Here is a 24,539-nt window from a genome sequence, read left to right as displayed (position 1 = left end):
CTTACTAAGGATTTTTTGTCTGCAATGGATCCTTCAGCTTTCCTTTAAAGATATGGGGAAGACTGTTTGAGTTTCTTGTGGGAAAGAGTTTCATTAACTACATTTCAAAACCTTATATTCTGCCTCGCGTTTCTGCATGTTGCTAAAATTGGCTAATTAAACTGACAAGTAGTAATTATGCATCAGATTGCTTGGGAATATAGGGATCAAGAGCGAACATTTTTGATATTTATTTTTTTTCATCCAGTACTAAATATAGCCTACACCTTGCTGCAGTATTTAAGTTTTTCTGTTTTTTATGGCAAGTTCTTCTTGCCATAAAGTTTTTTTATGGCACTAGTTTTTTTTTCAGGCTATTATTTACTTGTTTTTTGTTTTTTTTTTTTTTTGTCAGGCTTGTTTTTATAGCACTTGGTATTAACTAAATGACATATAGCAATCGCAAATTCTGTCGGTCTGTCTGTCTATCGGAATGTCGGTCCTGGTACTTAAGGCACTTCCAGGTAAGCTAGGACGATGAAATTTAGCAGGTTTATCAGATATCAGACTTGATTAAATTAGAAATAGTCGTTTTCCCGATTTGACCATATGGGGAGGAGTGGGGGGCCGGTTAATTTGGAAAAAATAGAAAAAATGAAGTATTTTTAACTTACGAACGGTTGATCAGATCTTAATGAAATTTGATGTTTGGAAGGATATTGTGTCTTAGAGCGTTATTTTAAATCCCAACTGGATCTGGTGACATCAGGGGGGGGGTTGGTTGGGGAAACCTAAAATCTTTGAAAAAACTCAGAGCGGAGGGATCGGGATAAAACTTGGTGGGAAAAATAAGCACAAGTCCTAGATACGTGATTGACATAATCGAAAGGGATTCGCTCTCTTTGGTGTAGTTGGGGTAGAGGGTTAATTCTGAAAAAGTTGAAAAAATGAAATATTTTTAACTTACGAACGGGTGATCGGATCTCAATTAGATTTGACATTTAGAAGGATATCGTGTCTCAAAGCTCTCATTACAAATCCCAACTGGAACTGGTGACATTAGGGGGAGTCTGGGGGGGGGGCCTAAAATCATGGAAAACGCTTAGATTGGAGGGATCAGAATGAAACTTGACGGGAAAGATAAGCAGAAGTCTAAGATACGTGATTGACATAATTGGAACTGATCCGTTCTAATGGGGGGGGGGGGGGGGTAATTCTGAAAAATTGGAAAAATGACTTACTTTTAACTTACAAAGAATTGATCGGATCTTCATGAAACTTCATATTTAGAAGGACCTCGTAACTCAGATCTCTTATTTTAATTCTCAAACGGATCCAGTGTCATTAAGGTTGGGGGGGATTGGAAATCTTAGAAAATACTTAAAGTGGAGAGATCAGGATGAAACTGGATGGGAAGAATAAAAACCTTTCTAATATACGTGACTGAAATAACCGGATCTGCTCTCTTTGGTGGAGTTGGGGGAGGGGGGTAATTTGGAAAAATGAGGTATTTATAACTTACGAAAGGGTGACCAGATCTTAATGAAATTTGATATTTAGAAGGATCTTGTGCTTTAAAGCTCTAATTTTAAATTCCAACTAGATCCTTTGACATTGGGGAGAGTTTGAAGGGGAAGCCAGAATTCTTAGAAAACGTGAAAATTGGGGTATTATTGTCTTACGAATAGGTGATTGGATCTTAATGAAACTTGATATATATAGAAGGATCTTATGTCTCAGATGCTCTATTTTTTATTCGAATTGAATCCGGGAACATAGGGGGTTGGAGGAGGGAAAGAGAAATCTTGGAAAACGCTGAGAGTGGAGAGATCGGGATGAAACTTGATGGGAAGAATAAGTAACTTACTACTTAATCCTTACTGCCGATGGTGCCAGGTTGAGAGAGCAGGAAACCCTGTCTTTAGCAGACGCGGGAGCATCTTCAAAACTTATTCCTATCTTGTTTAGGAAATGGTGCTGACTATAAGACCATCCCATTCATGGACGGCCACATGATCTTTTCCTAAGCCATCAAGTGGTTGGTATATTAAAATTGGCAGTTGAATTAACCCCACCAGGGACTAATCTAGAGCAAAATCTTGGGGGGGATTTGCCAAGGGTGCCAATGAGCATATTTTTTGTGGGGAGGGGGGGGGGCTTAATGTGATAAACATGCCAATAATTGACCAAATTACCAGATTTACTCTAAAAAAGTGAAAATACGTGGAAAGAGGGTGCCAGAAAAATATTGGGGGTAGATGTTCTCAGCCTCCATGGATCCACGGGTGAATCTTTTTCTGTTATTTTTCTCTGTTGTCTGTTTACGAAAGTGTGTTACTCCTTGGAATTTAGTCCTAATTTCAGGATCTTAAAAGGTGTGTTGGCATTAAATATTACCCACAAAAAAAATACTTCAAGTATAGTAGACCAGGGCTTATCGCCGTTAAGGAGAACTCGAGCTGCAACGGCACTTTTGATTCTCATCTTTGTTTCTTGTTTGATGTTTGACCAGACTAGACATTATAATCAGACGAAAGCCGAAGAATGAGTGGTAGAATTGATGGACAGTGAGACTATTCTGGTTCTCCTTGAGCAGGGAGACTATTACCAGTCATTTTTATCCGCACTTTCTATGCTTCTTTCTGTTCTGATCCTCAACTGTTCTATTAGTCAAGGAGTCAGGATAGACTAGATTTGCTCAATGTTTTGCAGTGAATGTACAGTGTATTTCCAAAATATCTTTAAGGTTATATACGTCTATAAGAGCTGTATTAACAGGGTTAATAAATCTCTAATTGCTACCTCTCGTTTCTAATTGTTCTAACAGCTTTTGCTTCTCATTCTCTTATATATTGACTCATTAAAAATATTAGCAAAGATCTTTCAATATTATGTGGATTTCTATATTCAAAGTAGCTAAACTATGTAACAATTTTTTTTTCTTGTTTCAGGCATTCCGGTCATCTATTCATTTAGTTCAGAAATATTGAAAAAGAGGGATTTTGCAGCTTATATAGCCAGCAATACCAATTATCCTCTCATCCAAGTATGCACTGCAATGGACATGATTGTAGTTCCACCATTATATAAGGACCACGCTATTAAAAAGGTAAATTAGTTCAAACTGAGAATTGGTGAGACAATTTTTAAAAGACAATGAGTTTGCACATGATTTAAAATTCATTTTTTCCTTGTCCTCGCTGGTTTCTTTGACCCCTTTTTATTACCTATATCTTAGCTGTTCCAGACGTCGGGTGACCAGATCTAAATGAGATTTGATATTTTGAAGGAACTCCTGGCTCAGACCTTTTGTTTGAAATATTGACCAGATCTGTTGACATTGAGGGGAGTTGGGGAGGGAAACTGAAAATCTTGGAAGGCGCTTAGAGTGGAGAGATCGGGATGAACATTGGTGGGTGGTAGAACGAGCAAATGTCGTAGATACGTAAGTGACGTAACGGGACTGGATCCGCTTTCTTTTGGGGAGCTAAGGGGTGGGGTTCTATGCTGTATCGAGTTTGGTGCTTCTGGACGTGCTATGACAATGGAATTTGGTAGGTGTGTCAGGGAGCTGCAAAAATTGACTTGATTAAGTCATCTTATCCCCGATATGACCATCTGGGGGCTGAAGGGAGAGGAAAAATAAAAAAATGAAGTAATTTTAACTTAAAAGTGGGTGATCGGATCTAAATGGATTTTGATATTTAGAAGGACTTCGTGACTAAGAGCTCTTGTTTTAAATCCCGACCGGCATTAAGCCTCTGATTTTCCTTTTAGTTCAACCTATTGATTCTTAGAATTTTGCTAGAGCGAATGTTACTGAGAATATAAGGAATTTTTGGTTGAATCCAAAACTTCGCATAATTTAAGGAAAATTGTGGGATATCCTCCTCTCCTCCTCGTTCGAGTGCAAGACTGGAAGGATGAAGATGAATGGTAATAGAAAACTAATTAGAGGTCTGGGTTTTTAATGTCATAGTGGAACGTTATATTAAAACATCCTGTCTAAACCAGAACATTCAAGCTTGTGATTATATTTTACAAGAGCCTCTTCAACATTCTTTTATAATTAAGAAAAATTTTATTGTTTATTTAATTAAAAATTACTAACTAATTATTTTCCAATTAATATAACCTACTATTTTCTATCCACTTAACTTTTCGGTGGGATGATCCAGAAGATGATCCTGGCGAAGCTGGAGACAAAGGTTTTGAAATATTTTGTGCTGTGCATCCCATGCTTAATAAAGTCTAATAGGGTTAATTCTCTGTAAAGTATAAGTATTCTGGGTCTTCTGCTAAAATAAAATACTGAAACGGTGCCTGTTACTGCTGCTAGAACATTTCAGGTTGTCAACGTGCGGTTGCACGATCAGGGTGCTTGCTTGGCTAGTATACTCTAAAAATTTTACGTTAACACTATCATAAAAAGCAAAAGAGAGTGAGAAAGAGGATGATGATGAAGTGAGAAAGGGAAGTGAATCAATAACATAGCTCTTTTTAATGATTAGGACAAGAAACTACGTAGCTACCACCACTCCTTAAACAAATGGCTGAATTTGCATTTCGTGTCAAAAATAGAAAAAAAATTACTACCTAAAGAAATGTAAATTTCCGATTAATAGTATTATATATGCATGCATTTAAAAAAAGGAAAAAAAAATCGAATTGGCGGAGTGATGGAATATTATTAATGACCCTTCTTATACTAGCAGTATTATTCGCAGTGGTAAAGTCCGTAAGTAAAATTGTTGACCCAATTCTTTATTTAATGCCACAAAGGGGCGGATCTACAGCAAAGTCTTGGTTTAGGCCCAACGTGACAAGGACGCCAATGAGCAAAATCTCTGGGGGGGGAGGGATGCGACAAAGGTGCAGATAATTGACCAAATTGACAAATTTATTCAACAAAAAAAAGAGAGAAAATAGGAAAGAAGACGTCAGAAAAAATATTCCTGCTTCTTTAATTCTAACTTTATTTGTTTTTACGAGTTAAATGTTTCTGTCATCGCAAATTGCTGCATCTACGACAATTTTTTTTCCAGTATTTTCTTAATGCCTACGAGAGTGATGTGAGTTGCATTTTGTTTGACGATGTTGGTCCTACATACAAACCGTATGAGATGCTAAAATGTTATTTGAAGAAGAAACCTGAAGGAAAGAAATTGCTGGTTATTGGCACTACTAGCACAAGGTACTTGGGTTTTTCTTATTTCTCGAATGCGGAGACTATATGAAACTTGCAAGACTTCAAACTCTAGCCAGTTTCTCACAAAACTATTTTAGAGTAGTGTCTTTTTATACACGAACCTGACATGAATTTTTTAGGTTATTTTGCTTCTTCTTTCTTCTATTTTTCCCAAGATGACAAATTTGGAAATGACTAGTGCTAATTTACAGTTAAATGATAAGCAAAGAATTGAATAAATGTATTGAAATAAAATTTATCGAATTAATCAAATTAATTGCATTTATTATTATCTCTTTGGACTAAATTATTTGAAAGACCCTACTGAACGACCAGTGACTAGACTCGGACAGATTAAAAATAATTGTCGACAGTTAATGACTTACCCTGCCTCCAGTACCGACAGATATTGCAAAACATTTGTCTCTTATTTTATTTGGTATTTTGATAATATTACCATGACAAATATTTAATGTTCGGCGCAGTTTATTTCAGGTATTTGCCTATGAGTATTTTTGGATACACCAACTATTTATATACTTAATTATTTTGAAATATTCTACATGAAAGGTCGCTATTTTATTCGTAAAAATAGGTTCTTGACTTATTTTAAGTTTGTTTTACGACTCATTCCAATTTATTGACCTTGAATCAGCCCTTGTTTCCTTAATTTTTTGTGTTTTATGGTTTCAGGATTTAGCTCTATACCTTTTTTTTCAAAATGTTTTTAAATTCGTTTTTTATGGCACTTGGTATTAACCAGGTGACATAGCAATCGCAAATTCTGTCGGTCTGTCTGTCTGTCGGTCCCGGTTTTGCTACTTTAGGCACTTCCAGGTAAGCTAGGACGATGAAATTTGGCAAGTGTATCAGGGACCGGACCAGATTAAATTAGAAATAATCGTTTCCCCGATTTGACCATCTGGGGGGAGTGGGGGCCCGGTTAATTCGCAGAAAATAGAAAAAATGAAGTATCTTTAACTTATGAGGGAGTGATTGGATCTTAATGAAATGTGATGTTTGGAATGATATTGTGTCTCAGAAATCTTATTTTAAATCCCGACCGGATCTGATGACATTGGGGGGAGTTGGAGGGGAGAAACCCCTCCACTCTCTTTACTACTACTACTATGAAGAACTCACCGCAGCACCAAGCCACTGGAGTCCAACACAGCTACGCACGCTCCTCTACTTCCAATTTATTCAGAGCCTCCCTCTTTACACCCTCCCAGGAATTTTCTGTTCCCTTTTAATGACATCCTCCCACCTCAACTGCGGACGGCAGCACCAAGCCACTGGAGTCCAACACAGCTACGCACGCTCCTCTATCCCAATTTATTCAGAGCCTCCCTCTTTACACCCTCCCAGGAAGTTTCTATTCCCTTTAACTCTTTCTTTATGACATCCTCTCACCTCAACTGCGGACAGCCTGCTTTCTGTTTACCCCTAGACAGTTGGCTGAAAAGGACATTTTTTGGTAATCTGTCATCCTTTATCCGCATATTGTGCCCCAGCTATATCTACCTTTCTCTCATTACAGCCCTACAAAGCGGTATTTACCTACGATATTTGCACCACCTACTGTTGAAATACGGTCTGTCAGAGGGTTTCATTAGTTTATTTATAATGATTTATTTACGTTTTAAGCATGACTTTTTTTTTCACTACTTCTGCTCCCCTTTGGTTTAAATTAGTTCTGTACTTATTTTAAAAAACTTCTTTTGTTGAAACATCTTCTGTTTGTTAAGTTAAATTAGTAAAGTTAAGTAATTAGTTAAGTAAAAAAATTAATTTCTCTAAGTTTTGTTGATATTTTTTTTATTGATGAATAAAAGCAAAAAGATTTTGGGTTGCTCTTCATATTCTGGACAAAATTTTGCTAGGAATTCTAAAAATAGCTATATTATAGAACTACAAATGGTTGGGTACGGTTACTAGTATTTTAAAAAATGTGAACAATTTTGGGAATTTTTGGGGGGTGAAGCTGTTCCGTCGTATCTACTGTTACAACCTTTGATATAGACGAATAATGATCAAACACTTCGTTGTAGGAATTTGTGTGTGTGTGTTATATTTTGCTTTAATAGCTTGGTTGTTTACATTTATGCATTTTGAGCTAGTATATTAGCTAATATAGTTCCAATTTGTTGTAAAAAAAAAAAAAAGGTGATGAAGAATCCCTGACAAGATTTGTTTCCAGTTGCGATTCCCTTGGTTCTGAAACTTTTATTGAGGCGTCTTCAAGTCCTGAAATTTTAATGAGATCAATAAAAGAGATCACACTAAGAATATAAAAACACTAATAACACACACTTTCAAACTAAGAATCAATACAACCATTTTTTTTCAAAGATTCTTTGTCGCTGATGAGCTCCCTTCGGTCAACAAATCAAAATTTAGTATCTACTTGTCCTTTCCGTCCAATATTCCCTCACAGTTTCAGCTAGGTCGCTTAAGGCGTTAATCTATACCATTAACCGTATATGAACTATTGAAGACGTCTTGTTCTGATATCCTGGATGGAGATAGTGTCATTTGATCTAGCTGAACATCGCCTTCAGTATTTACAGAAAGTTTCAATTATCTTAGCCGTTCCTGCCGTATTGCAGATGAACCATTTTGACACCCTGGATGCATACAGTTCACCGATTTAGTTCAATATTAAACAAAAGAACAAGTTTTTTGAAATGAAAGTAAGGAGCGACATTAAAACTTAAAACGAACAGAAATTACTCCGTATATGAAAGGGGCTTTTCCTCCTCGACACCCCGCTCCTTACGCTAAAGTCCTTTATTGTTTTAAAAAGTAGAGTTGTGTCAAAGAATCAAAAGGAGGAAAAGCCCCTTTCATATACGGAGTAATTTCTTTTCGTTTTAAGTTTTAATGTCGCTCCTTACTTTCATTTCAAAAAACAGGTTTTTTTTTTATTTAATTTCTGAAAGTTTTTGAATTAATGCATGTCTGATTTTGGCTCTCCGTACATAAATTATTAAAATGAAATTTGCATATTAATTCTTTTTTTTTGGCTAAATGGCTTTCTCTTAGTTTTGATCAGACGATTTTGAGAAATAAGGAGGGGAGGCGGCCTAGTTGCCCTCCAATTATTTGGTTACTTAAAAAGGCAACTAGATCTTTTAATTTTTAACGAACGTTTTTATTAGTAAACAAAATACGTAACTTAAGAATTAACTTACGTAACAAACTTTTATATTCTTATATTTTTTGATTATATATATGAGAGGGTTTCGCTTTTTATGCTAAAGTATTTTTAGAAACCCTCATATGCGTAATAATCTCTGTTGTTTTAAGTTTTAATGATTCTCCTTACTTTCAATTGAAAAAAAACTTTTTCATGTTTATATTTTCATTGTTTTTTTTTTATAGTAATTCTAGAAAGTCCTGCGCCCTTTTCATTGAATTTCTCTTCGCCCATGAAATATTCCTCCAAGGAAAGATCCTCCCATATAGCCCCCTCCCCTGAACCCCACACCCAAACCAAAAAAATCCCCTTGATAACGTCGGTACACTTCCCAGTAACTATTACTGTATGTAAACATTGGTCAAAGTTTGTAACTTGCAGTCCCTCCCCCAGGAACTGTGGGGGGTAAGTCATCCCCAAATACATAGTTATTATTGTTTTCGACTATGTGGAACAAAATGGCTATCTCAAAATTTTGATCCGTTGACTTTGGGAAAAAAATGAGCGTGGGAGGGGGCCTAGGTGCCCTGTTTTATCGCTCGTATAGTTGTGTTATTTTCAAATTATACTCCATAATTGAGAGGCTCCGAACACCCAGCATTGTATATTAAACTCTGAATTTGATGTTTTTTTCTAACGTGACCAGATTCGTCCTGCGCCCTTTTCATTGAATTTTTCTTCCCCCATGACATATTTCTCCAAGGAAAGATCCTCCCACATAGCCCCCTCCCTTCAACCCTACCCCCAAAACCAAAAAAATCCCCCTGAAAACGTCTGTACACTTCCCAATAACCATTATTATATTTAAACACTGGTCGAAGTTTGTAACTTGCAGCCCCTCCCCCAGGGACTGTGAGGGAATAAGTCATCCCCAAAGACATGGTTATTATGGTTTTCGACTATGTTGAACAAAATGGCCATCTCAAAATTTTGATCCGTTGACTTTGGGAAAAAAATTAGCGTGGGAGGGGGCCTAGATGCCCTCCAATTTTTTTGGTCACTTAAAAAGGGCACTAGAACTTTTCATTTCCGTTAGAATGAGCCCTCTTGCAACATTCTAGGACCACTTGGTCGATACGATGACCCCTGGAGAAAAGAAAAAAAAAAAAAAAACAAAAAAAAACAAACAAATAAACACGCACCCGTGATTTGTCTTCTGGCAAAAAATACAAAATTCCACATTTTTGTAGATAGGAGCTTGAAACTTCTACAGTAGGGTTCTCTGATACGCTGAATCTGATGGTGTCATTTTCGTTAAGATCCTGCTACTTTTAGGGGGTGTTTCCACCTATTTTCCTAAATAAGGCAAATTTTCTCAGGCTCGTAACTTTTGACGGGTAAGACTAAACTTGATGAAATTTATATATTTAAAATCAGCATTAAAATGCAATTCTTTTGATGTAGCTATTGATATCAAAATTCAATTTTTTAGGGTTTTGGTTACTATTGAGCTGGATCGCTCCTTACTACAGTTCGTTACCACGAACTGTTTGATCCCCATCGGCATTCCCTCAAGACAGAGTGTTTTTTGATTTAGTTTAACATTTCTCTCAACTTTCGGTGAAAGTTTCCACTTAATACTCTTAAATGTTGCCGAGTTATTGCATATATGCCATATTGACATTCATAATGCGTTTAATGTCTCCTGAATTAGTTCAATATACCTCTCGATATTCACTCGAAATTTTTACTTAATGCTGTTAGTTGTTCTTGAAATGTTATAAATGCGCCTTTTTTTTACCTTTATGTTCACAGTTGCTTTTGACTTTGTTGTACAATGTTTGTTTATTCCCTGAAAGTTTCTACTGTGGTCCATGGAACTTCCTGAGATACTGTCAATATGTCTTTTTGGCAACTTTGATGCCATAGTGCGTTTTGATTTTGATCAGTAGCATCTGTACAATTATCTAAAAGTCGCCTTAATACGCTAGGAAGTTGCTGAGATATTTTTGATATGCCCTTTTTTCAACCTGAATGCAGGTAGTATTTTATCGTTGAATTCAATTTGCTCTCTGATCTTTCCTTGAAAGTTAAACTTGATATCAAAAGCTGTTCGTGACATGTTGCGGATACTGTCTTTTGACAATTTCTTCGGGATTTATCTCAACATGCACCGAAGGTTTCAGCTTTATACTTTATACTAAAAGCGATTCTTGTTATATTATAGGTTCATCATTTTGACGAAATGGATGCACATAGTGTCTTTCGATTTTGTTTAGAATCCTCCCCCAGCATCCTCTGAAAGCTTCTACTAAATACTCTTAGCCGCTTTTGATATTTTGCAGGCGCGCCCTTTCGACTACTTAGGTGTATATAGTATACTTTGATTTTGTTCGACACCCTCCTCAGCAATGATTGAAGGTTCCAACTTAATACCCTTAGAAATTACTAAGATATTGGAGATGTGCTCTTTTGACTACCTGGATGCACATATATTCTTATGATTCAGTTCGATTTTCTTCTCAACCTTCTCCTTAAAGTTTAAACTTAAAACCCCTAGCTGCTCAGTTATTGTATACTAGCCATTTTGACAATCATGATATTAGTCTACTTTTAGTCTACTTTCATGTTTAATTCCTGGTCTGACATGTTGAGAGCCAAAGTAATTGGACAATATCAACGCGGTAGCTCCCGAAAATGTCTGGGACAGCACTGCAACGCAACTGTGACCATGACTGGGGTCTCATTCGTAACCGGTTTTAGACTGATTGGAAACCAGTAACATCTGGATTGCCTCGTGGGTTGGACCTCACTTCCTCAAGGCCATTGTCACACAACAGTTGCATGCGCAATCAGTTAGCAATTATAGTCTCAAAATAGTTGCCCCATGGCCGCTGGGCCTTAGTCGCTCCTGAGCCGTTCTTGATAGTGCAAATGTGTCTTTCTTACGACCTTGTTACACGTAGTACACCTTCCTGACTCTCATACAGTTCACCACCCTTCTCACCATCCCCCAAGACCTGACTAAATTGGATTTCAAAGGATTTCAATAAAAGGGGTGCCAGAATTGATAATAAGTAAAATACGCTTAGCTACATATATATATATATATATATATGTATATATATATATATATATATATATATATATATATATATATATATATATATCGTATAATATATTAGTTTTTCATCACTTATTCGATGGTTTTATCTCCGTGGGGCTCTTAGAAAATGTAAATTTTTAAATCACACCTTATCTACCCATGAAAGTTTTTGCCCATAAAATTTCTTTTCCGCCAAAAACTAATCCATGATACCCCCGCCCCTCCTTAGGTAGTGCTCATTTTCACATTTAGTATTTATCTTGTATTGACTAATTCAGTATTCAGGAACATATTTGTATCTGTGCTTTTCCTATATCACAAAATGTTCCAGGAAAGTCTAAAAGGATTTGTTAATAGCAAGCATAATTACATGTGAAGAAAAAAGGTTTTCTTCACATGGTCTTGAGGTTTTCGCTCTTGTAATGTATTTAGCCAGTGTTCAAAATTTATCCTTTTATAAATTTGTTAGTTCGGAAATATTTATTGTCTATTGTCTGCAAATGATTGACTTTTCTTTTCTTTTCTAGATAATGAAGTAGTTGGGCAGTAAATTTCGGAAAGTAAATTTCTCTGTATAAGCCTGTTCTCTGTTGCATTCGTCTTTTTGTGTATAGACGCTTATATTTACATAAAAAGACAGTGCAGCAGAACTGGTTTCTTATAATTTTAAAGTTTAAATAAAAAAAACAAGGGTTCTAAACCTCAAGTTAAATGGAATCTCAGTAAAATTTGCGTATATTTTTTTTGCTCCTCTTTTTATATTTTACTAAAAAAAAATAGAACCCTCAAAAAAATTTTAATCAATTTTGCTTCAATTTTTTACTCATCCTTCACCTAACGAATTTACTGCTCATTGAAGCTGTGCAATTATGTGGCCTCTGCTCCTGCCAAAGAACCTCTTCCTGACTCAACATACAAAAACATTTTTTTATTTTATATTTTAATATAAATTTAATCAATAAAATATTGTTTCTTTGTATTCTTGCAAACTGCTTGTTGTTCTTAGAGCTAGGGATAGTTCATAGGGACGGAGTACAAGATAGAGAAAATTAAAATAAATACATTAACTGCCGATTATTGCATATAATGTTGCCGAGTTATTGCATATATGCCATATTGACATTCATAATGCACTTAATGTCTCCTGAATTAGTTCAATATACCTCTCGATATTCACTCGAAATTTTTACTTAATACTGTTAGTTGTTCCTGAAATATTATAAATGCGCCCTTTTTTTACCTTTATGTTCACAGTTGCTTTTGACTTTGTTGTACAATGTTTGTTTATTCCCTGAAAGTTTCTACTGTGGTCCATGGAACTTCCTGAGATACTGTCAATATGTCTTTTTGGCAATCTTGATGCACATAGTGCGTTTTGATTTTGATCAGTACCATCTGTACAATTATCTGAAAGTCGCCTTAATACCCTAAGAAGTTGCTGAGATATTTTTGATATGCCCTTTTTTCAACCTGAATGCAGGTAGTATTTTATCGTTGAATTCAATTTGCTCTCTGATCATTCCTTGAAAGTTAAACTTGATATCAAAAGCTGTTCGTGGCATGTTACGGATACTGTCTTTTGACAGTTTGTTCGGGATTTATCTCAACATGCACCGAAGGTTTCAGCTTTATACTTTAAGCAATTCTTGTTATATTATATCAACTTTATGCGATTCTTGTTATATTATAGGTTCATCATTTTGACGAAATGGATGCACATAGTGTCTTTCGATTTAGTTTAGAATCCTCCCCCAGCATCCTCTGAAAGCGTCTACTAAATACTCTTAGCCGCTCTTGATATTTTGCAGACGCGCCCTTTCGACTACTTAGGTGTATATAGTATACTTTGATTTTGTTCGACACCATCCTCACCAATGATTGAAGCTTTCAACTTAATACCCTTAGAAATTACTAAGATATTGCAGATGTGCTCTTTTGACTACCTGGATACACATATATTCTTATGATTCAGTTCGATTTTCTTCTCAACCTTCTCCTTAAAGTTTAAACTTAAAACCCCTAGCTGCTCAGTTATTGTATACTAGCCATTTTGACAATCATGATATTAGTCTACTTTTAGTCTACTTTCCGGTTTTAGACTGATTGGAAACCAGTAACATCTAGTTTGCCTCGTGGGTTGGACCTCACTTCCTCAAGGCCATGGTCACACAACAGTTGCATACCCAATCAGTTAGCAATGCTAGTCTCAAAACAGTTGCCCCGTGGCCGCTGGGCCATAGTCGCTTCTGAGCCGTTCTTGATAGTGCAAATGCGTCTTTCTTACGACCTTGTTACGCGTAGTACACCTTCCTGACTCTCATACAGTTCACCACCCTTCTCACCATCCCCGAAGACCTCACTAAATTTGATTTCCAAGGATTTCAGTAAAAGGGGTGCCAGAATTGATAATAAGTAAAATACGCTTAGCTACATATATATATATATATATATATATATATATATATATATATATATATATATATATATATATATATATATATATTGTATAATATATTAGTTCTTCGTCACTTTTTCGATGGTTTTTATCTCCGTGGGGCTCTTAGAAAATGTAAATTTTTTAAATCACACCTTATCTACCCATATAAGTTTTTGCCCAGAAAATTTCTTTTCCGCCAAAAACTAATCCATGCTACCCCCGCCCCTCCTTAGGTAGTGCTCATTTTCACATTTAGCATTTATCTTTTATTGACTAATTCAGTTTTTAGGAACAAATTTGTATCTGTGCTTTTCCTATATCACAAAATGTTCCAGGAAAGTCTAAAAGGATTTGTTAATAGCAAGCATAATTATGTGAAGAAAAAAGGTCTTGACCAGACATCGCAACCACCTCGAGGTTTTCGCTCTTGTAATGTATTTAGCCAGTCTTCAAAATTTATCCTTTTATAAATTTTTTAGTTCGGAAAAACATATTGTCTATTGTCTGCAAATGATTGACTTTTCTTTTCTTTTCTAGATAATGAAGTAGCTGGGCAGTAAATTTCGGAAAGTAAATTTCTCTGTATAAGCCTGTTCTCTGTTGCATTCGTCTTTTTGTGTATAGACGCTTATATTTACGTAAAAAGACAGTGCAGCAGAACTGGTTTCTTATAATTTTAAAGTTTAAATAAAAAAAAAAACAAGGGTTCTAAACCTCAAGTTAAATAGAATCTCAGTAAAATTCGCGTATATTTTTTTTGCTCCCCTTTTTATATTTTACTAAAAAAAATAGAACCCTCAAAAAATTTTTAATCAATTTTGCTTCAATTTTTTGCTCATCCTTCACCTAACGAATTTACTGCTCATTGAAACTGCAATTATGTGGGCTCTGCTCCTGCCAAAGAACCTCTTCCTGACTCAACATACAACAACGTTTTTTTATTTTATATTTTAATATAAATTTAATCTAAAATACTGTTTCTTTGTATTCTTGCAAACTGCTTTTTGTTCTTAGAGCTAGGGATAGTTCATAGGGACGGAGTACAAGATAGAGAAAATTAAAATAAATACATAACTATGTTTATCAAAACAATTTATGAAGAGCACTTATTATACACGAACAACTATTGTATACTTTCAACTTTAAGCATCCCCTTTTAAGAAGGGGATGCCATGAAGGAAAAGTGATATTGTGGCTATGTTTCAAAAACAGTTTCGACAGATTTATTTTGGGCCCGCCATTTTATATTTGCGGATTAATGCTAAACTTAAAAAATGTAGCTAGGACTTTTTTATATATAGAGTGAACCTGATAAAAGTAGGAAAGGGGATCTTGCTTGTCCAAAAACCCCATTGCCAGGGTTTACTGTATCTATATGCTTACTAATGGCGAAGTAATAATAATCATAAAATGACTAAAATAATTAATTCTTTCAAATATATTGACCATCGGGTAAAGAATAATTTCAATTGAAAATATATTGCGTATTCATTGAAGAGGCAATGCTACTAATTGTTTTGGGGAGTTAAATGAGGGTTCCACAACTCATATTAATGGCCTTTTCCGTTTCTTTTTGTGCTGGATTTCTTCATTCAATTTAGTCTGTTTGGTTTAAGATTGTTAACTTAGAGGATTCGACTTATGCCCGCTCTGATCTCTAAAATTGTGTCTTTTCTTTCGCGAAAATGCATCGTTTTCATGCATTGAATTTTTAAATCAAATAACAGTGTATACAGTACTTTTGCGTTGACGATAGCTTCTGGTCTATGGATGTGCATCCTAACCCCAAAAAACCCTTGGGCGTTTTCATGAGTATCTAGGCTTGTATGAGAAGCCTAGAGGAAACTTTTAAGAACCTAATAAAATTATTGAAGAAGAATTTTTATCGTCCTTCAATAGAACTATACAGTAAGGTCGTGGAAATATGGCATATATTTTATGACATTTTACAAAATGTTGAAGATTAGCAAAAAAATATATATAAAACGCCTTTTAAACCGTCGATTGTTGAAAAGACGCTATACTTTTGACTGTGGGGGAGACCTGTACTTAACGTTTTCGGTCTCTAAAACTCATGAAAATTTGGTTATAATAGATTTTGAGTTGTTTGTAAATCGAAAGTAACCCTAGAACAAAAGAGGTATAGCATTAAGCGTTAATTATTTATAGCATAAGTGCAACAGCATTTTTCATAAACTTGCTCTTTGGGAAACAAGTTCTTTCTGCTGTTGTAATTGAAAACGTTTCCTGATTATGCTCCCTGGGAATCTTGGTCTACTAAACAATCCATGAGAGCCTCTAGCTGATCCAACAACCAAGACCGAACATAGCTGCTTTTTCGACCTGTGAACATAAGCTAATTTACAAATATTAAGGGCTTTGTCCCTGGGACTGTTAGGGTGATGTACACCCCGGAGTTCTTTTCATTAGACCTCGGTTTGTTTCTTGATAAAATAATCGTATCAGAATTTTCATCCGATACTATGGGGGCTACGTGGGCCAGAGTAGCAGTAAAACGGCACAGAAAGGAGGCTGGCTACCTTCCTATTATTTTTGCCCCTTTAAAAAGGGCACTAGAGCCCCCAATTTCTAATTAAATGGTTCCGTCCGAAGTTTCTGCATCCATTCAAAGTGGCCAGTGGGAAAAATAGTACATGGAAGGCACACGGTTCTTCACGTAGGCACTGCTACAGAGCTAACTTCTATCCGCCCGTTATTTAATTGTATTTCGTTGAAAGGTCTGAATATTTATAAGATAGATTTGGGTTTTGCCTTCATGATCCAAGTGCTAGAATGACTGACGTATGGAAAAAACCGGACGGTAACTTCTTGGATTTGTTTTCCTCAGATTAAGATACTGAAGCTGAACCCCCTACTTCGGGTTGATTTCATAAAGGCCATCAGACAGTTGCTGAATCGCTCTGCAACAGTGGCAGTTTTAGCAGGGGCAAAGAGGGCACTTACCCCGGGCGCAGAAATTTTAGAGGCACGAAATTCCAAAAAAATAATTTAACGGGTATAATGATTTTGCAATTTTCGCAATTTTATTTTTATTAAAATAAAGTAGAGGGCGCAATTCTCGGTAAGTATAAGCAAATTGATTCCAACATTCTTATTTTTCTCACATCTTCATCATTATACCTTGAAAACCAAAGAAAGTAACACAATAAAAGTATAAATATAGCAATGATAAGAATCCCTTTCAGTTGTTCCATGAGTTCTAAGAAAGGAAGAAAATAATTCAACACCGACACATTTCCTTAAAGAAAGATGGTGTTAGATGTGTTAGAATTAGCAGTGCAATGCAGAGATGAAGGGGTTTTCACATAAGTAAGAGTTGCCTATTATAAATTATGTCATTAGCGATTGCAGTGTCGTTGGTCAATACTAAGAGGTCGTTTACCATAGATTGTAGATATTCTAGAGCCGGAAATGGCGCGTAGGGCATCTACGAAACCTCACAAGACATCACGGAGCTGAACTGCAGCCCTGGCGTCCTTCCACTGTGGCTGAAGAAGTATCTCTCCTCTTCTCAGATCCTGTTCATACTGTTGTTGGAAGGCTTGTCTTGGAGGACCTCTTTCGTGCCTCCCTTCAGGGTACCACTCATAAAATATTACATAGGAGTCGATCCTCTGGCATATGAAGGACATAGCTAAGGTACGTCCATCTCCTACGTTTCAGAAGGTCAGTAACTAATGATTGACAGGTTTACTGGCTAACTCTTATGTCCGTATCCTTTTCCTGTCACGATATGTTCAGTATTCTTCGAAGGCATGTGTTTTCATAGGCTAGGGTGCGTTTCTCCTCTTGGATGTTTAGTATCCAGAATTCACTTGTATTGAGGAGAATGGACATTGCTATTTATGAGGTGGAGCTTCAATTGCATAGAGTATTTTTTACTGCGTCAGATTGGTTTCTACCTGTTAAAGCCAATATAGCTTGTCTAATCCTCCTCTTTATTTCATTGGCTATTTCACCATTGTAGTTATTCCAACTCTCGAGACACTTAAATTCATTGACCTGTTCAGTTGCTCTATCTTTGTATTTCAGTTTCAGTGGAAAGTCAGATGTGTCCATGCTGTTTGTCTTACTGATATTACTGATATTCCGCTGATATTATTGATATTACTGATACTGATATGATATTACTGATACAGAGATTACTGATATTCACTGTAAACCCTACTTTTTGGATCTTTTCATCTCTAGCGTCGAGTAGCCGCTGCAGTCGCTGTTTCGCTTCTTCGAGAGGAACAACAAAGTCAGCGAAGTTCCGGTCAGAGATCGATCGGTTGCAAATCTTCACTCCAGAGTCTGAAGACTAGAATGTAGTCCATAACAATTATAAATAGGAATTGGGATAGGACACATCCCTGTTTGACACAATACTTTATCTTGAAGAACAAAAACATTCATAGATTAGTGTATAACCCCCTTGAAGAGTTTGACCAATATGCCCCTGTTTCTATCTATTGAGAGTGTTTCGCTATTCCATGTCCCCAGTAGGAGAGCAGTCCAAGCAGTTATGGTGGGTCGAAGGGATGTCTTCGGGACATCTGTCGTAATCCCATGGATTGCAGATGAAAGTCCTTTTTTCAACTCTCTCACATCTGTCGTTACTTCTTTGGTTGCGGGGGGGGGGGCATCACTTATATGAATTAATAAGAAAGGTCAGGTCGACTATGGGCCAGGAGTGACTGAAGGATTTATGGTTAAAGACTGTAGAACTTAAAGAACTAGAAACAATCATTGGGACGAGGTAATTAATGATTTTGCAGAGGCTAAGTAATGAAAGCTAAATGTAAATGGAAAGAGTCAATGTAAAAATTTGTTAATAAACAAAAATTTTGGCGTGAAAATTTTGGGAGACAGAGAAGGGGGCGCTAATCTAAATTTTGGCTCGGGTGCCACTGCTCTGCCATCATAGGTACACTAAAATTGCTGTGTAAGAGCTAGCTGAGAGCTATCAGCCTAAAAAAGCTAGGTTTACAGTTGCAATGAAAGGAAGATTTTTTCAGCACCTCTGAACACGTATCGAAATATCTCAAATAGCTCTTTAATATGAGCTTAGTAAACAAACACAAGAAAAATTTTCTGTTTTATAGGAATGTTGCGGTAACGGTACGTGTAAAATGGACTGGTTTGTTCTGATACTGAGCGATCCATCTCTAACGATCCCCCCCCCTAAAAAGTTGGAAAGGTCTCGGGAATAGTTCGAACTATAATCGGATCATGTTCCGTGCAATCGACTTTTTTTAATTTTTGGTTGTCGACATTTATTTTTTGTTTGTTAATCGTCATTCATTTTTTGCAGGTTGAATCAGACCTTGAAGTTACAAGAGACCGAGTTGAAGATTTAGAAGATTTAGATTTAGAGTTCATGTTAACGGAGAAGTGTAAACTAGTGGAAGAACTTCCCGAAAAAATACACAAGAAGGAAAAAGGAGTGCAGACAATGAAAAAAGAAAAACATCTGATGGAGCAAATACATAAAGATTCAGAAGCACAAATAATGGAAGTAAGTTTTCAAGCGCCTCTGAACACGGTTTTTAATTTTTGGTTGTCGACATTTATTTTTTGTTTGTAAAGCACGGGGAAAATAATGGTGACAGAAAGTACGTCGAACGGATGCTCTAAAGCATCTTTACGAGCGCCCGAAGTACTAAGAAATTCGCAAGTTTCCCAGCATCTTTACAGAAGCCTCAAAACCTCTGAAAATATATTTTAAGATATGGTGATCCCAATGATGGCTATATAGAAAGTAAGGGATCGCTATGAAACGCGCAATAGAGCGCTAAAAAAGCACGTAAAGCAAAAATAGGAGCGCCTATCCCGTGTAATACCAAAACAGGCACAAACGTAGTTTAGAGTCCAAGTCCGAAGACTACAAGCAGCACCTCGATTCAGCGCAACACAGTGCTAATTTGCGTGCTCAAAAGTGCGCAAAAAGCGCAAAACTGATGGAAAGGTTAAAGAAACTCCGGAAAAACTGGTAATGTAGCACATAGTATGGGGAATCACAGGTAGAAAGTCGAGCGATCGCTTTATCGCATCTTTGCAATCGCTGGAAAGTGCGCTAAAAGCGCAAATCTCATCTGCTTGTTACAGAAAGTTTAGATTTGGTAGAAACACGATTTGAAATACCAAGAGTTTGGGGGTTTTGATAAGAAAGTAAATCCGTAAGCCAGAACTCGGTTCTGGCATGGCTTAATGCCCGCTTCAGGTGTAAAAATAGAAAAATTTACAAAACATCAGTTTCTTAAAACAAGCGATAATTCGATATGACATCGAACCTGCAAAATGAAGCGCGATTTAGAGCGTCCAGCAGACCCCATGACGCTTAATAACACGAAGAGAATGAAGGTTTTCGAACAGAGACTTACATGGCACTTTATTGGAGATGCGCAACCAAATAAGTCATTTCCGTTTGCTACTTTAGCTAACTCGTCATGATTGTCACTGTTTTTGGAAAATGGAATACAAAATAAGGCAATAATTATCACATAATATGGTACTTTGCTAAGATATCACATCACATGTTCAACAATCGAGATTCTAAGTTAGGCTTAAGCCTTAAAAGGGACATCAGATACATAATACATACAAATTCATTACCTATGGCAGGACCTGTTGCAAGAACATAGCTCGTTGTACTCAACTAAACTGCTCTTGCAGTTGCAGCGCCCAGAACATTGCTTTTTGCAACTGCAGCGTATAAGCTATCGACAGGTGACAGAAGCTTATGGCAGGGTTGACTATCGGGGAGTCCAAAGCCCATTGCTAGTCTGCTTTTTGCGCTTTTTCAGCGCTTCGGGTGGGCTTAACCGCTTGACTTCCTACTCATCATCATTGACGCACTTTGACGCGCATACTCGAACTGCTTTTTGTAATTGTTGGAATTCTAGTACTCTAAACTATGTTTTCGTCAGTTTTTGTATTCCATGGATTTTGCGCTTCCATGTGTGCTTTACGCGCTTTTATTAGCGCTCTACCACGTGCTTCAGAGCGATCTTTTTCTTTTTGTAATGCCACCGTTGGTATCACCATATCTTAGAATGTTTTTTCAGAAGTTTTGATGCTTCTATAGAGAGGGTGGTAAACTTACGCTTTTTTAGCGCTTCGGGTTTTTTATAGGGTGCTATAGAGCATTCGCTTGACTTCATACCTATCACCATTGGGTTCCCTGTATTTCATACTATATTTCCACTTTTTCCAGAGTTTCTCATAACTTTTCATCAGTTTTGCGCTTTTGAGCACGCAAATACGCGCTTGGACAGACGAACTCGAGCTGCTTCTTGTAAAAGTCGAAATTCTAGTACTCTAAACTATATTTTTGCCAGTTTTTGTATTCTATGGAATAGGCGCTTCCATTTTGTGCTTAACGCACTTTTTAGTGCTCTATTACGCACTTTTTTTGGGGTTTTTTGGTGCATCGTGCTCTCGTAAAGGTGCTTTCGAGCGTCCGCTTGACGTGCTTCCCGTCACCGTTTGATTTCTCGTGCTTTAATCTATATCCTCGCCAATTTTGGTGCTTTATACCAGAGGGGCATGATTCTAGTGATTTTTTCCGCCCCACTATAGCAACAATAGCAGTGATAAAAAAAACCTCATTAATATAATCATTCAAGTTATGGTAATCTTAAAATTTGTTTTTAGGTCCTTTTATCGGATTAAACGGATGTTCCTTTTTGCGGATTAAAACGGATATGAGGGTTTCAGACAGTAAAATTCCAGTACGACGTGGGGTCCGGCAAGGTGCTGTCCTCTCCCCCTCTATTTTCAAATTTTGTATATCATCTGTCCTATATTTCTTATTTTGCCTATGCGGATGATATTCTTTTGATCAGTAGGAATAAAAAAAGGGCTCTCTTTGTCTGTTTCAACAGTAGCATCTAAACTTCATGCGATTGGACTTTCTCTTAATCTTAATCTCTTATTCAAAGTGTGAATATCTTTCATTTAATAGTAATATTACTACTCCTCTAATCTGTAGATCTTTTTCCATCCCGTCGGTCTCTTCATTTCTATGGCTGGGAATTAACGTTAGTAAAACAATAAAATCCTTATGGACTCTCGCTGTTGCTGATTGCAAGAAGAACATCCAATTAAGTTACTCTAAAATTGTTGCTAACCGAGGTAGATACAATAGAAAGTCTCATGCTAAAATTATACTCGGTTTTTACAGATTATTCGGTTTTGTTTCTTTCTTGTATTTACCTTATTTTTCATAAGAAGATATCAATTCAATTCGTTCTTATTATTTCCGGTTTTCCCGTTTTCTATTGTATCTGCCCCCATGGTATAGGAATAAGAGCCTCATATCTGTTTATAGTTTCCCAGATATTGGGTCGAAGCTCACGGAGCTTGCTGGCAAATTACCCCAGTCTACTTATAAGTATCTGCCCGCCTACAGAGGCCTTACTCGTTTGCTTTAGTTTCTTGTTTTTTCTGTTTTCTGTATTGTTTGTTTTTGTTCCTTTTATTGATACTCCGCTTTGATTTTTTGTAGCGGGTCAAAATTATATTATTATTATTATTATTCAAATTTAAGTTATTTCCAAGTAAAAGTTATTAAGTTATTGAATGAAAGGTTAGAACCTTTCGTTTGCATACGCCATATATCCATGCAACCGTGTTTTATGATTCTGATTCCATTATACTCCCACCCAAGAGAGAGAGAAAGAGAGAGAGAGAGAGAGAGAGAGAGAGAGAGAGAGAGAGAGAGAGAGAGAGATTTTTAATCATAGTTAACATTGTATCGAGCTTTTGGCCGTATAATATTGAACGATAGCTGATTAGGATGGGAATTATAAGCTTTAGTGTCTCTTGTATATAACCAGAGAGACTGCACAACAGCAAAGCATTAACTCGCATGGTGAAGAGCCGATGTCTTATCGAGCAAAAAAAACCTTGTTAAAGCCAATCGGTTCATAACTATCAAAAGTTAGTGACAAAGCTTCCCAGTTTAAGTTGCTAAATTGTCGGGCAGTGGCAAATTCGTCCCTAGCCAAATACAAACTGAACAGCCAAAGCACAAAATGAACAGTCATTACGATAAGACATTAACAGAAGTGATACAGCATTAATAGTTGCGCAACCACAATCAGAGGAAAGGATAGTTGATCTTTTTGTAGAGATTTTACCCATCCAAAGTTACGACCCTGGGAAAAGTTTCCTTATTTTCGAAAAAAGGGGGAAACAACTACTAAATTTATAGGAGATTCAACGTATCAGAGGTTTTAAGCTCCTCTACCCTACTGTAGAGGTTTCAAGCTCCCTATCTGCAAAAATCTGGAGTTTTGTATTTGTTTGCCAGAAGAAAGATAACGGATGCGTGTGTAATTTTTTTTTTTTTTTTTTTTTGCAATAGCAACAAATATATATTAATACTATGGTTTTTTGGTAAACAAGACGAGATTCTATAGTTAAAATTAAGTGTGTAAAATATGACCACCCTGCCATTTTTTTTTTTCAAAAGTGACAAGTCCACTAGTATTTTTGTCAATATTTTACTAGCTTATAATATGTATGGATGAATTGAGTGTCAACTACATTTGACTGCTACTACTATGAAATTATTTTGCCAAAGAATTGTTATCCCCATCATTGAATTTGTATTGTCAGAATTAGAACTATTTTTTTACGGAGTTTTTTGGGTTTTTACGGAGTCGGTGCTTGGAGCTTAAAAACTATTAAAATAGTTGTTCCATTGAAGAATTCCACTAAATTAGGGGTATTATCTTCTACTAAGGGCCTGCAATGGTGTTAATTCATGGAAATTTAGTAGGGAGGATATATTTTCTAAAATCTAGGGATTAGGAAACATGTCTTATTGCAATGAAGACACCAAAAACAAAGGATTTTTGAATGAAAATATCCCCTCAAAAAGGTAATTTCAAAGTATTGCGGGGCCAAATTATCACTGCCCCTCCAATTGACGCCAAAGAACGTCTTATCTACCAAAGACCCTTCAAAAATTTTTAGAAAAACCAACGCTGTGATTGGCTACTAACCCAAACCATACACATAGAAAATGTATTAAGAAGTCGTTGCAATACTTTTACGAAGTTTTCCAAATACATTTTGATTCAAAAAGCTGTTTTTATCTCCATCTCTATCTTTTATCTCCAATCGATTAACGTCCTTTTTCTTTTCTAGGTTGAAAATTAAGCTGCAGCAGTAAATTTTGGAACTAAAGCTGTGAGGTCTGTGTACTGTTGCCGTCTTTTTGTGTGATAGCATTTATTTTCACAGAAAAAGGCGTTGCAGCAGACGTGGCCCCTTTTAATTATAAAGTTTAAATAAATACCAAGGGTTCTCAACCTTAAGTAAAGTTAATTTTCAGTAAAACCGTTGTTTATTCTTTTTATCTCTCCTTTTCATGTTTTAAAAGAAATGGGACCCTTAACATTTTCAAATCTATTATATTTTTTGCTCATCCTTTGCTAAACGAATTTACTGCTCATCTAAGCTCTTCTGCTCCCTGTGTGGCCTCCATCTAAGCTCTTCTACTCCTTGTGTGGCCTCTCCTCCTCGGCCAAGGAGCCGCATCCTGAGTCAAGAAACCATAAAAAAAAAGATTTTTTTTTTGTTTGTTTTTTCATCTTAATAAAAATGTTCGCTTTGTTAAGTGAAACTTTCTTATTTTTTATATTACTAGATTATCGTATACTTGCTACTTGCCGAT

General features: G+C 36.3%; 1 protein-coding gene across 3 annotated transcripts; it reads left to right on the top strand.

Moving 5' to 3' along the window:
• Nucleotides 1-2,155: 2,155 nt before the first annotated feature.
• LOC136040580 (vesicle-fusing ATPase-like) lies at nt 2,156-24,488 on the top strand. Of its 3 annotated transcripts, XM_065724826.1 has the most exons (4): nt 2,156-3,088; nt 5,025-5,173; nt 19,167-19,370; nt 24,011-24,488. In XM_065724826.1, the coding sequence occupies exons 1-3, from the start codon at nt 3,038-3,040 to the stop codon at nt 19,210-19,212; spliced, it is 246 nt and encodes an 81-aa protein (XP_065580898.1). In that variant the 5' UTR covers nt 2,156-3,037; the 3' UTR covers nt 19,213-19,370; nt 24,011-24,488. The 3 variants fall into 3 exon arrangements, 1 of the variants encoding a protein (XP_065580898.1); XR_010620818.1 differs by lacking the exons at nt 19,167-19,370; nt 24,011-24,488 and adding an exon at nt 14,387-14,815 and having other exon boundaries at nt 2,167-3,088; XR_010620817.1 differs by lacking the exons at nt 19,167-19,370; nt 24,011-24,488 and adding an exon at nt 11,940-12,391 and having other exon boundaries at nt 2,169-3,088.
• Nucleotides 24,489-24,539: the final 51 nt, after the last annotated feature.

This window comes from Artemia franciscana, chromosome 21 (genome assembly GCF_032884065.1).
Source record: "Artemia franciscana chromosome 21, ASM3288406v1, whole genome shotgun sequence".
In the NCBI taxonomy this organism is placed as follows: domain Eukaryota; kingdom Metazoa; phylum Arthropoda; class Branchiopoda; order Anostraca; family Artemiidae; genus Artemia; species Artemia franciscana.
Note: the sequence above shows the minus strand (reverse complement) of the source record. Positions and strands in the feature narration are given on the sequence as shown.